The sequence below is a fragment of the Lepisma saccharinum genome, chromosome 3 (assembly GCF_977018435.1).
Source record: "Lepisma saccharinum chromosome 3, izLepSacc3.1, whole genome shotgun sequence".
Classification (NCBI taxonomy): Eukaryota; Metazoa; Arthropoda; class Insecta; order Zygentoma; family Lepismatidae; genus Lepisma; species Lepisma saccharinum.
This window is the reverse complement of record NC_139231.1, coordinates 58987547-59000958: the sequence shown is the minus strand read 5'-3', so window position 1 is coordinate 59000958 and position 13412 is coordinate 58987547. Positions and strand designations below refer to the sequence as shown.

Sequence of the window (13412 nt, the reverse complement as noted above, 5' to 3'; positions counted from 1 at the left end):
AAACATATCATAATTATTTAAAACATATTAACATTTCTTATTAAAAGGTTGTTGAGGTCTTTTGAAATTACTTAAGTTTACATAATTCGTCCTTTCTTTCCTGACTACAATTAAATTTCTTTAAATTGGATACATTATGTGTTTGTACAGTTCTCTTTCCATCCAACGATAACAATCCACAACAGTTACCATTAATTTCTTTAACTAAATATGGACCAAGCCACAAGTCCATAAATTTGTGTATTCGTTTACACTCAGCACTGCTTTGTCCATGGTTTTTGACTAATACTATATCATTTGTCTCTATCCTTGTGTATCTATCACTAGTTTCCTTAGGCTTGATTTTATATTTTTCCTTCAAACCAGATTTGGCAATTAAACATTTATATTTCCAAGGAACTGCTTTCAATGTCTCAGGCCAATCAATTTGGTTTAAAACAGGATCTCTTATTTCATGATGCAAGAATAATTCATTTGGAGTGTATCCCGTTACTTCAGATACAGAGTTATTTAATAGTCCTAAAACAAAACTTAAATATTTTGACCAATGTTCATGATTTTTGCTTATGTAGAGTCTTAATAATCTAATTAACTCCTTGTTGTATCGTTCAATAGGATTGGCAAATGGAGAATAAACTGAAGTTGTGATATGCCTTATTTTAAATTCTTCCACAAAAGTTTTCCATTCTCGTGACTTGAATTGCGAACCATTATCAGACAGTAGACTATTGCATACAGGATAATGATAAAAATATTGCAGTTTAAATTTATTAATTACTTCTCTAGATGTTGCTTTCCTTAAAGGATATGCCATAAGAAACTTAGACATTACATCTATTACAGTCAATATAAATGTGTAACCTTGAGATTTCGGAAGTGGTCCTATCAAATCAACTGAAATCAAATAATGTGGACTGGTAGAATAAACGTGTAAATCATCCTTTTCATTTTTCAAAACAGCTTGTTTAGTTCTGGCGCAAGTTAAGCAATTATTCAAATACTGTTTAATACTGCAGTTCATCTTTGGCCAATAATATAATTTCTTACATTTACTGAAAACCTTTCTATATACAAAATGTCCTTGCATATCATGCAGTTTATGTAAGATTTTCGGTATTATTGAAACTGGCACAACTAATCTCCAATTATCTTCAGAAACACATTTTAAAAATAAAATGCTATCTTGGAAAGCATACTGAGTCTTACAAGACTTGGAAAGATTTCCGTTCTCAATCTTCTGAATTAAAGCACTACAATATGCGTCGCGATGTTGAGACTCCTTCCAGAATTCCAAAGTATCTTCTTCAATAATATCCAATTTTAAGTTATTAATAAACAACTCGGATAAAGAAATATTTCCTGTAGTAGTATCGGGATATCGACTTAATGTGTCAGCAGCTTGATTGTTTACCCCCGAAACATGGTGGATATCATAATCAAAACCTTGCAGTTTTAAACACCATCTATTTAAACGTGGATTTAAAGTTCTTGCTGACTCCAGCCAAGAAAGAGATTTATGATCTGTGAACAAATTAATTTTAGTTCCGGCTACGTAAATATAAAATTTCTCAAAAGCAAAAATAATTGCTAAACATTCGATTTCATGTGTACTGTAAGATAACTCATTACCACGAAGAACTCTACTTGCATATTGAATAATCCTGGGGTTATCTTCTGGTGTCTCTCCATTTTGCCATAAAACACCTCCAATACCTTTCTTTGAACCATCTACATTTATGTTAAAAGGTTTAGAAAAATTAGGCTGTGCTAAAGCTTCTGGAGATATAACCAAATCACGTAACCTTTCAAAAGCTTCTACATGCACTTCCTTCCACGTCCAGAGAATATTCGACTTTAGAAGTTCATAAAGCTGATGGGCAACTTCTGCAAATTTATTCACGAATTTTCTTCTCCAGTTAACTAAACCCAAGAATTTTCGAAGTGACCTTTTGTTATTTGGTGTTGGAAAATTTATTATAGCAGAATTCTTGCTACTATCTACCTTAATTTCATTTCCAAAAACAATATGTCCAAGGAAAGCAATTTCTTTAGAAGCAAATTTGCACTTTGAAAACTTGATGGACATATTAACATATTTCAATTTTTGCAGAACAGCTTCCAGGTGTGTTAAATGCTCCTGCCAAGTTTTACTAAAGATCAAGAGATCATCTAAATAGCAAACAACAAAGTTGTTGAATTCTCTCGTGAAAATTTTGTTCATCCTGTCTTGAAAAATGGACACAGCAGATCGTATGCTGAAGGGAAGATGTCGAAATAAATATTGTCTACCACGATATGAGAAAGCAGTATAAAGATGTGATTCTGGAGTTAATGGGATCTGGAAATAGCCACACGATAAATCAATAGAAGAGAAATATTTTGATCCCAAAAATCGTTGTAACATTTCATGAATTGGTTCAACTCTAACTTGAGGACTGATGACATGCTTATTCAAATTTCTAAAATCCACTACTGGTCTCCATAAACCACCTTGTTTTGGCACAATGTGTAGAGGATTTAAATATGGGGAAGATTCTTGATATATGATACCCCAACTTTCCCATTTGGCGAGTTCTTCTTCTAAATTCTTTCTCCTAGAAATTGGTATAGGATAAGGTGCCGTGGCAATAGGTACGTCACTGTCTAACTGTATCTTATATGGTTCTACCTTGGCATGTCTTGGTTTGTCAGAAAATTGTTCATGATAATTCCATAAGAGTGAAAATAAATCATGTTTCTGTGAGTCACCGATATCTTCAATTGCAAATACTTTCTCGTGAATATCCCTCTGGGAAGGCATATAATTTGTTTCAATATCTAACATATGTACATATTTTAACATTCTACATGACTGGAATTTATTTTCAGTTATGTCAGTATCTTGCTTGACATCAGATACAAGCTTGTCAGATTCAACACTTATCGTACTAGAATTCTTATTATCTAATGTTGTACACACTTGCTTTCCTGATGAAGTTATTAAACTTATATTCTGATTCCTAAAATCCACAATTGCCTTGTACTTTCGTAAGAAAGGAACACCTAAAATAATGTCTGCATTAAGTTCTTTTAAAATGAAAAATTCCATTGGAAAGTATTTGCAGTCAATCTGAATATTTATCGTCTTACAACCGACAATTTTGCACTTTTTATTTCCAGCAAATCCACATAATCTAATGTCATCCACCTTGTCCAACGTAAGATTACCAATACATGATGATATCTTACACCAAACCTCATAATTCATAACATTTGCTTGGCTACCACAATCTATTATACAAATGATAGGCAATTGACATATAATTCCATGTACAATTGGAACTTCTGTTAAAGGTACAGGAATATCTTCATCGTTAATAACCCAGTCAGGTTCTTCCTCAAACCATTCTACCAAAAAATTAATTTGCAAGTTACTTAATGCATTTTCATTCGAAAATTGCATAGCATCACAAACATTATATAAATCATTTGACTCTTCCTTGTGCCTCTTGCAGATAGTGCAGAGGGAAAGAGGCTCTTCCGACTGGCACTTTAATTTAAAGTAGATTGCCTTTCCAACTGCTGTTGCCTAGCATCATTAAATTGTAAAGACTGAACACCAGAAGTTGGATTTTGAGTCAAATTAGGATTTACACCAGTATTAGATGTACTCGTCATTATATTACTTTGCATATTGCTGGGCTGATTCCTCATTGTATCACTCACCACTGGCACATCTCGATTTTGTGGTGGACAATTTTCATAAACAGAGGGAAACAAAGATCTGTTATTATTATAGTAACCATTCCTAGAAAATCTGTAATTAGGCTGCCTAAAACGAAGACCATTATCTTGTCTGGAATTCTCATTCGGGATATTTCTATTATTATTACGGTAAAACCTGCCAGTATTGTAAAAATTCCTAGGAAACATCTGATTTCTATTCCGTCGGAAATTTCCAAAATTAGTAGCATTACTTTCATTATATCTTGAACTCATAGATTGGTTTACATTGTCTGAACTATTTCCAACAGAGGCACCCAAATTATCAGAAGGCAGAGTTTGAGTAGAAGAAGAACTAGTACTTCTTGCTTGTCGAATATTTACTTGTCGTACATTTAATCTTTGATGTTCATTCTTCTTAAGACCTTTGTTAGACTTGTCGCAATCTAAATCTTCAGGTAAATGCATAAGTCCTTTCCTACTAGTTCTAATAACATCTAATTTACAAAGCATATTTGTAAGCTGATCCATCGTCTGAACACTATGACACGCGATATTGTTAGCAACATTATCAGGCAACTGGCTCATTATCAATTGTATAACATCAACATCATTCGGATTGTTCACTAAATTACAATATGTGGAATGTGTTTTTAGTGCAAAGGTTTCTAAACTACCATGTGCATTTTGGTCGTATTTTTGATTCCTTAAAACAGCTAACTGTGACTGTAACATTTCAGGCGAAGCAAACTGTTGAATAAACTTACTTTCGAAATCAGTGTAAGAACAGAAATATATTTTGTGTGTTCTAAACCAATAAGCTGCTCGATTTGTAAAACAATTCTGAATGCTCTGCAATCGTTTATCAGCAGGCACTCCTATCAGATCTAATGTTGAGTTTAATTGTTCCAAGTATTCTCTTGCAGATTGCTTTTCAACTCGACCTGAGAACTTTGGTAATAAAGACAATTCATTTAACTTCAAATGCCTATCTTTCCTCATGTATAAGGGCAAAGAATTAGAGTTCGGTCTTGTATTACAATCTTCTTGAAAATTATATGCACCATTACAATTTTCTATTCCATTCACAAATGCACTATCATGAATGTTTGGTGACTGTTCATTACCAGCAAAATATGTGCAAGGGTAAGAACGATTAAACCTTTTCCTTCTAGACTCATCGTTATCATTATGAGAATTAAATGCTCTCTGTGTATTATTCATTCTTGAAGCTGTGTTATCAGACCTGTCTGGATGAATTTGAGTATAATTAGTAGAACCGGAACACCAAATGCAAGGATAGTTTGTGTAATTCAAATTACAATATCCTCCATAACTGCGGAAGTCCTCTGACCTACCTAACATATTTGATGTTGTTTCAGGAAATGTGTTATTCGAGGAAACATCAATGTTATTCTCAGTTTCTACTCTGTGTTTGTTTAAAATACAGCTAGATCTATTCATACAAGAGCAATTAGAATTTTCTTGCATCTTTCTAGCATTATGTAAACTAGATTGTTTGCGATTTTGCTTCCAACTTACATGCTTAAGATGTGGTTCCCTTACATAAAACGTCTTTACTTTAGTAGTATCCGTAGAGTTAACAGAACTTCCATCTGAATCACTCAAACCAGAATCATGATTATGACCAGTTCCAGAATGATGCCTTACATTTAATCTTCTCGATTGGCGATTTGCAACATTATCAATACCATGAACTTGAGTGTTCGTATTAGAATATTTGTAATGAGAAGTACCTGTAACAGTACAATCAGCACCACCATAATTTACATTAACTGGTTTCTGCATATTATTCTCAATGACATCAACACGCAATGCAAGCTGTTTCAAATTATTATCGAACTGATTAACAATTTCGAAACACTGTGAAACCTTGGAATCGAATGTTTCAACTTGCGAACAACAATCATCAAATCCACATTTGAGTTTACCTATATCGTCTTTTGCACCTTGCAAAGAACCTTCAATTTAATTTATTTGTTTCTCACGAAGATCTTGTATACTAAGAATGTCTGATATTTTACAGTCATAATTTCGCATGCTTTCTTGCAACTTCTGGTTTAATTCTGCATTTGAACTTACACATGTTTCTGCTAAAGATTCGATTCTTATTGCTACATCAGAAGCCAACACGTCTATACGGTTATTAACCTGCTTAAAATCAAAATTCATAGATTCAATTTTAGACTGTAATTCGACATTGGAAGCTTCAATTTTGGATTTCAACTCTTCGTTGGAAGCTTCAAGCTGAGATTTTAATTCTTTGTTGGAAGCTTCAAGCTGAGATTTTAATTCTTTGTTGGAATCTTCAAGCTGAGATTTTAATTCTTTGTTTGAATCCTCAAGCTGAGATTTTAATTCTTTGTTGGAATCTTCAAGCTGAGATTTTAATTCCTCGCTGGAAGATTTCAATTCTCTATTGGAATCTTCAAGCTGAGATTTTAATTCTTTGTTTGAATCCTCAAGCTGAGATTTTAATTCTTTGTTAGAATCTTCAATATGAGATTTTAATACTTTGTTGGAATCTTCAAGCTGAGATTTTAATTCCTCGCTGGAAGATTTCAATTCTTTATTGGAAGCTTCAAGCTGAGATTTTAATTCTTTGTTTGAATCCTCAAGCTGAGATTTTAATTCTTTGTTAGAATCTTCAATATGAGATTTTAATTCTTTGTTGGAATCTTCAAGCTGAGATTTTAATTCCTCGCTGGAAGATTTCAATTCTCTATTGGAAGCTTCAAGCTGAGATTTTAATTCTTTGTTTGAATCCTCAAGCTGAGATTTTAATTCTTTGTTAGAATCTTCAATATGAGATTTTAATTCTTTGTTGGAATCTTCAAGCTGAGATTTTAATTCCTCGCTGGAAGATTTCAATTCTCTATTGGAAGCTTCAAGCTGAGATTTTAATTCTTTGTTTGAATCCTCAAGCTGAGATTTTAATTCTTTACTAGAATTAACTACAACGAACTGAATGTTCTTGATTGTTTCTAGCAGATCGTTAAAATTAGGACTAATACTCTCTTTGTAAGCTGACAATTCATATGGATTATAGCTAGGTTCACAAGATTTACAAAAGTAATTCTCTACCGTAGTAGAATAAATAGACCAATGAACAAGTGACAACTTAAGACAAGAAAAGTGAAACCATGAAAGACATTTATAGCACTGAACAAATCTGATGTCAGCTTTCGTATCACCACAACATTCCACCTTGCGAGTACTGGTATCAGTCCTATCATCAGAATTAACTTCTTGACCTTGAACGTTTGTAAACGTTGCTAGATGTGTGCCCTCGTATTGCATAGCAGTTTTCTTTCTGCTACGAGATTTAGATGAATCTCTGGAAGACATTTTTCATTAACAAAAATAAACTTACACACACTTAAATACTTGAATATCAATCAAATGCAGTTAGAATTCGCTTCAATCCCAGACCTACTGAGATTATATTTCACATCATTTATCCGAAGAACTACTTAACTTCAGAGTCCTGTCACACGGTCGCCACTTTTTGCTAGTGTCGTAGAGGCTTGAGCATTTTACATTATACTCAGTAAATCACTGTTCTACTTCACAGCAAATTATGAAATAACAATAATGTATATAGTTCAAAATCACAACACTGTTCTCTGATGAGTATACTTATTATTTGCACTGAATAAATACATTAATTATGCACCAATTACTATGATTCGAACTATATGCAAAAAAACGTCCTTGTTATCTATTTTCACTTGTTTCTTACAACTGGTTGCTACGCAACAAAACAGTATGCTATAACATTTATTTCTTTTTCTTTTACACAAGAAGTGATTATACATTTTACAATTTGAAAACAGTCACACAGTGCCTAACAGAAACAGTTCCACACAGGTAAAACGGTGGAAGCAATAAATCAAAGCCAGAGCTAACTCAGTACAGTTGGTACAGCAATGGAATGGCATGCCAGAGACCTGGTGAATTTTGGGCACAATGTCACCCCATGTAATCTTTTCTGGGAGATTTATTCCTGTCTAGTTACTGTAATAGGATGTCCAGAAGTTTTTTCTTTTGTTCTTTGGCCTCAATGATGGGTCGTGTTAATTCTGCCACCTTGTAATGAAGGGGCCCCAGGTTCCATCCCTGGTGAAGGCACATTGCACAGTGGTTTGGATCCCACTTTAAACTGTAGGTCCTATCCCAATTAGCGTATCTGAGCATAAAGTGGATTTTTGTTTATTGTATTCTTTTATTGCCCTCCATTTTCCTTCCTTGTTTGTATATTCCCACTAGCCTATGGTGGATATTTTTAGGACCTCTGGCTCCAGCAATGAAACCATCCGAGTCTCTGGATTTACTCTAGTTAGACACCAGAGATCACTTACTGACATATGTCATATGCCTTTGAAACATACTACCATTGGAGGATGCTAACTTCTTATGACACACTCAGATGTCACCAGTCATGCACCATGAATCAGTCACTTGATTTTAATTACTTACACAGTCTAGTCTCTCACACTTGGAAACCACAACATACACGACATGCAAATACAGTGGAACCTCGATTGAATGTTTTTTAGGGAACCAGGCTGAAAAAACTTTAAAAATGCAGGAAATGTAAAATCGAGGAGCATTTACTCATGTTGGGACCATCGCAACTGAATGTACGGAAGAAATTGCTATATTAAGATGGACATGAAGGAAATTGGTAAAGATGTTTGAAATTAAGGAAACACAACATCTTAGTTCTCTTTTACACTGTAATCGAAAATGCACAGTGAGTGGCACATGTATGTGCCGTGGTTGCAAAATGTATTTTCACTTAATTAGCAGTTGCATTTTACTGGAAGGGTTTTTAGTAGTTCATGGTATAGCCTTTTTGGTGTCCACCACTTTAGTGTATACTTTTTATTTTGCAGAGTGGGGCTTACAGGGTTTGACAATACAATTTTTTTGCCGATATCCGTAAAATACCAATATGAAATTTACTGAATATGTGTGTGCTGGGTGCCTCTTTACAGCCTCAGCTTTTAACCAAAGTCAGAATATTTTAATATTTTAGTTACAACACAACGTTACAGTTATGTTATTTTAGTTTAAGTAAGGGGCTGGACCCCGTATGAAGTGACTGGTGCAAAATTGCCTACGTGCTGACGCACCCAAAATTTTAAATTCAAATTCAAATTAAAAAAAGTTCTGTTCTTCATTAATTAAAATACATATGATTATATTGAATAGCAAAACAAAACAGTTATTTTTAATGTTTTTTTTTCATGTGTTAGTAGATAGCTCAAAGTACTTCATAATTCTATTAAATCAGGTAAAGGTAAAGTGCTCCCCTGTGCTTAGCACCACACCATGAGGGCGTATAGGGGGTGTGGGGGTAACGCCCCACACTTTATTGATTTAGTCATGGTTAGGGGTGATGTGATCAGCATTACGCCCCTGACTGCCTTTATCCCCCAGGGTTTCCCATGTCATTTGACGCTGGGTGGGCACCAGGGCCGCTTCCAATGTTAGAAAAGTTCCCAGATTTGAACCGGCCGGGGATCGAACCCAGAACCGTTAGCATGGTAGTCAGACGCGTTACCGACTGAGCCACCGCGGCCACTCTATTAAATTAAATCAGTTCATTATGAATACTTTAATCCAATCGCATGTCTAAAAACCTTATTTTTTATGTGTGGATGTACACACATAATGCTCCTGCTACAGTTTTTTGTGTCCTTTGCAGTACATTTGAAAAGCACTGCATGGAAAGCCCAGTCCTCAAAATATTAAAATTACAGTTTTTATTTATATACATAGATGTAGACTATACTTTTTACCCCATATGTACACATCGTTAAATAATAGTAGGGGTAGAAAAATACAGAGCGCCCAGTAGCCATAGCACCTGAAAATTTTCAAGTTCGCTTCCAGAAATTTTCGTTACTTTTTAAACTCGTTACTTTTAAAATAACTAGTACAGTATATTTATTTGACTTATTTTGCTTTGCTTTTCTGACACTTTTCACTAATTGCAAAGATGCAGATGAGTGATGATATGATGAAATTGATGAATGGACACTCACAAAGAATGCCCAGGCCAGGATTCAAACCTGGGACCCCTGGCTGTTTTTTCTGTATTTAAGTGGAAAATCAAATACAGAAGGTTGTTCGGAATCTATCTGAACAACTTTCAAGGTGTACTGACCTCATGAAATGCCATTCCAACACCACCAGTTGTGTTCTGTCGGACTACCAGCATTGTGGACTATCACCCTGCATCAATTTCCATTGTAGTAAACTACGTTGGAGAATAGGCATGATAATCATATCCTATTCCTCTCTCCAGGTTTTCCAAAGACCAGGGAGGGTACGTGGATGCCAATGTTTCAGACATCGTTTCAAGAGTCCAAATGAACAGAAATCCATAGGACTGGCATCAGGGCTTTTCACCGGAATGTCCTGAAATGGGATAATACTGATCACTGTTTCCTACTCCATCTCCTAATAGAATCAGGGGGGATATTTGGGCAGTATGGCTTTAGACCAGGTCCATATCAGGAATGTCTGTGTGGAACTGAAGATGGGATTCATAATGGATGACTGAAAGTAGGCAGCATTCACCTTCACATTTCTGTCCACCTTACTTGTCGGCAACTTCCCCACATAATCAAATCAGGTGACAACCCTGAAACCCCTTGGAAAAGTGTCCCAGCTGTAGCGAACAAAGTTCCTGTGCCCCTAGTCATCTGTGTTGCTGTACATAATTGATTGTATATGACCACTGCAAGTAATATATCTATACGCTTCATCCATTGTGACCAAAGTCCTCTATTTGGACCCTGACAGGGGTCTTCATACTTCATAGAATTTTCTACAGTTGATCCTGTTTTTGGCAACGTGGTTTGGGAGGAAGTGGTGCATGAGGGCCATATGAACACATTGTAGCCCGAGACTGTTATGGATGGTCGACAATGGAAGGAGCCATGTGTAGGTTCCTGGCCTTCTCAGATTTGGTTGGTGGATTTTCCTGGCATGACATTTCCTGAATCTCTTGGAGCGTAATAGGTGATATTTTCACTGATGTTCTTATACAGGTGTCTTTTGTGGGCGAATGTTTACCAACGGGCCCCTGTTGTGTGGACATTATCTCTTTCACGGTGGTTTTCCTGATGATCAAACCATTATCCTGACACTGTTTTACTGTTCAGTCATACCAGACATGTGCATGGAAAAGGGCCATGACATACCCTTCCCAATAGCGGTTCACTTTTAGCTCCATTTGACGTGCATGACACTCCGGCACCTGCAAGCTGCAATACATGACTGATGATAACAGCTGCACAATCACTCCACCTCAATTCCACAGATAGCAGTGGTGTTGCAAAGTCATTTGGATGTATCCCAAACAATCTTCTGTAGACACACATAATGCAATTTCGTAAGGATGACTCGGGTGGCTATTTCCATAAGTATCTCTTAAAAAAAATGAATTACTATTAAATTCAATCTTGTACTAATTAATAAATGAGGTGTTTTAAGGTGTCATTTCAAATGTGTAGCTTTATCTTAGTTCCATTCATGTTTTTTTCTTAGCCCATATCTGAAAAAAAAAACACCTGGCTCCTGATTTATTTTTATTTCTTCTACCTCAAAATATATAGAATTGGTTACAAAGTAATAAAAAATCTCCCTACATTTTGCCACATTCTTACCCATTTTCATTGGTTAAAGGTAAAAAGGGAATCTTCAGTAAAGGACTATTCTGTTTACAATGTCCAGTGTTTGCTTTCTTTTAACACTTTGGACATGGTTTCAACAGCTCTTGCTAAAAACAGAATACAATTTCTGAGTTTCGGAAGATTTTTTTTTTATATATCTAATTATTAATTTCAGGGATCAGATTCCTGGCACAAGAGAAAGTGAAGAGAATCTAATATGCATAGATGAACTTCAATTGGCTACTGTCAGCTCAATACTGGAGCAGTCGTCACATACAGTGCTTCTTCATCCACAGTATCCAAAAGTTTGCCCAACTTCTAGTAGTTTGTTTCCTCGCAGAAAGAAAATTGTTAAATCTGTCAAAGGTTTAGAATTGCAAAAACAGAATGAAGTGACAATCATAAAGGAAACTGAAGTTACACTAAAGTGCACACAATGTGAGGAGACATTCAGTGAAGAATATTTATTAAAGGCTCACATCGAAATGCATGAGAAAGTTGCGTATGTTACATGTGAATTTTGCTTAAAACTTTTCAACAGTGAAAATGCCTTGAATGTGCATTCGCATATTCATAATACACAAAAGCCATATTTTTTCCCGTTTTGCGGAATGCAGTTTGCAACCAAGGAAGAGTTCCATTCTCACATCGCAACACACTGCACGGATGAGCCCTATAAGTGTCGCTCATGCGGGAAGACTTTTACCACCTACTCAGGCCTCACACTGCATGAGTATTTCCACAAGTGGAGGCCTATGAAAGAAGAGATTGTCACACCTGTTGAGAAGTTTCATGTGAAGAAAGAAAAAGTGTTTGTGAAGAAGGTTTGGCGATTGCCATGTGATGTGTGTTCAAAGGTGTTTGATTCCCCATATAAGTTAAAAATTCATAAGTGGAGACACATAGGGTACAAGCCATTTACATGTAATATTTGCCACATGGGATTTGGTGACCAGTCTACTTTAAGGCGCCACACGTTTATTCATTCAATATATGAAGGTAAGTATAGTTGTGAAACTTGTGGGAAACGTTTTACACGAAAATCATACCTGCTGCAGCATATGATGAAGCATGAAACCACCATGACCACTACTACTACTACTATTAAAGCTAAATATAAAGGAAGTGGATGTTTTGTGTGCGATAAGTGTGGAAAGATTTGTCAGTCTAAAATGCAGCTGGACTACCACAGTGATAAACATTCAGATGTATCGTACCCTTGTACGGTATGTGGCAGAGAGTATAGCACAAAGAAATCTCTTCATGGTCATATGAATTATATGCATAAGGGTAAAATACCATATTTGAAAGTTCCAAAAATGTGTGAATTATGTGGAAAGACTTTTCGTTACCGAGATAACTTTTTGAATCATCAGCGCATGCATCGCAATGAAAGGCCATACAAGTGCAACGAGTGTGATGCAAAGTTCACAAGTAGTGGTAACTTGCGGTATCACTTAAAAAGTCATTCAAAGGAAAGACCTTACATGTGTCACATATGTGGTAATAGCTTTAAAAGGGGACAAACTTTGAAGAGTCACATGGTGACTCATTCTTCTCTTAAACCATACGCATGCAAGATATGTTCTGTAAAGTTTGCACGCAAAGGTGATCTCTCCATACATTTAAAACGTCATGAAAAAACACCAAATCTTACTAGTGTTCAAAAACCAAATTGATGAAATCTTATGTTATAAGACAGTTTTATATGAATGGGGTTCAAGTTACTTGTAACTTAATAAAGAATTTGAACTTTTCTTTTCTTTTATTTTTCTGCTTCATTCAGTTTTGGCACCAGAGTTGGGATATAAAGTAAAGCAAGTAGCACATTATTTTTTTTGGTAATTTGTTAGTAACGCATTACTGAAGTTATTTAATTAATTGTTATGGTAATATGTTACTTTTAAAAATTAAGTTTATTACGTGATGTTACTTCACATGTATTATCTTGCAAAATTTAGAAGTGGCAAATTGTTTGTTTGAATAAAATGTTATTTCTTA

General features: G+C 35.3%; 1 protein-coding gene across 1 annotated transcript in view; it reads left to right on the top strand.

Moving 5' to 3' along the window:
- LOC145985070 (uncharacterized) overlaps positions 1-13161 on the top strand; it is a 91546-nt gene extending 78385 nt beyond the window's left edge. Inside the window, exon 9 of the mRNA XM_083118641.1 lies at positions 11587-13161. Coding sequence (XP_082974767.1) covers positions 11587-13090 — 1504 coding nt within the window. The 3' untranslated portion in view covers positions 13091-13161. The remainder of the gene's footprint in view (positions 1-11586) is intronic.
- Positions 13162-13412: the final 251 nt, after the last annotated feature.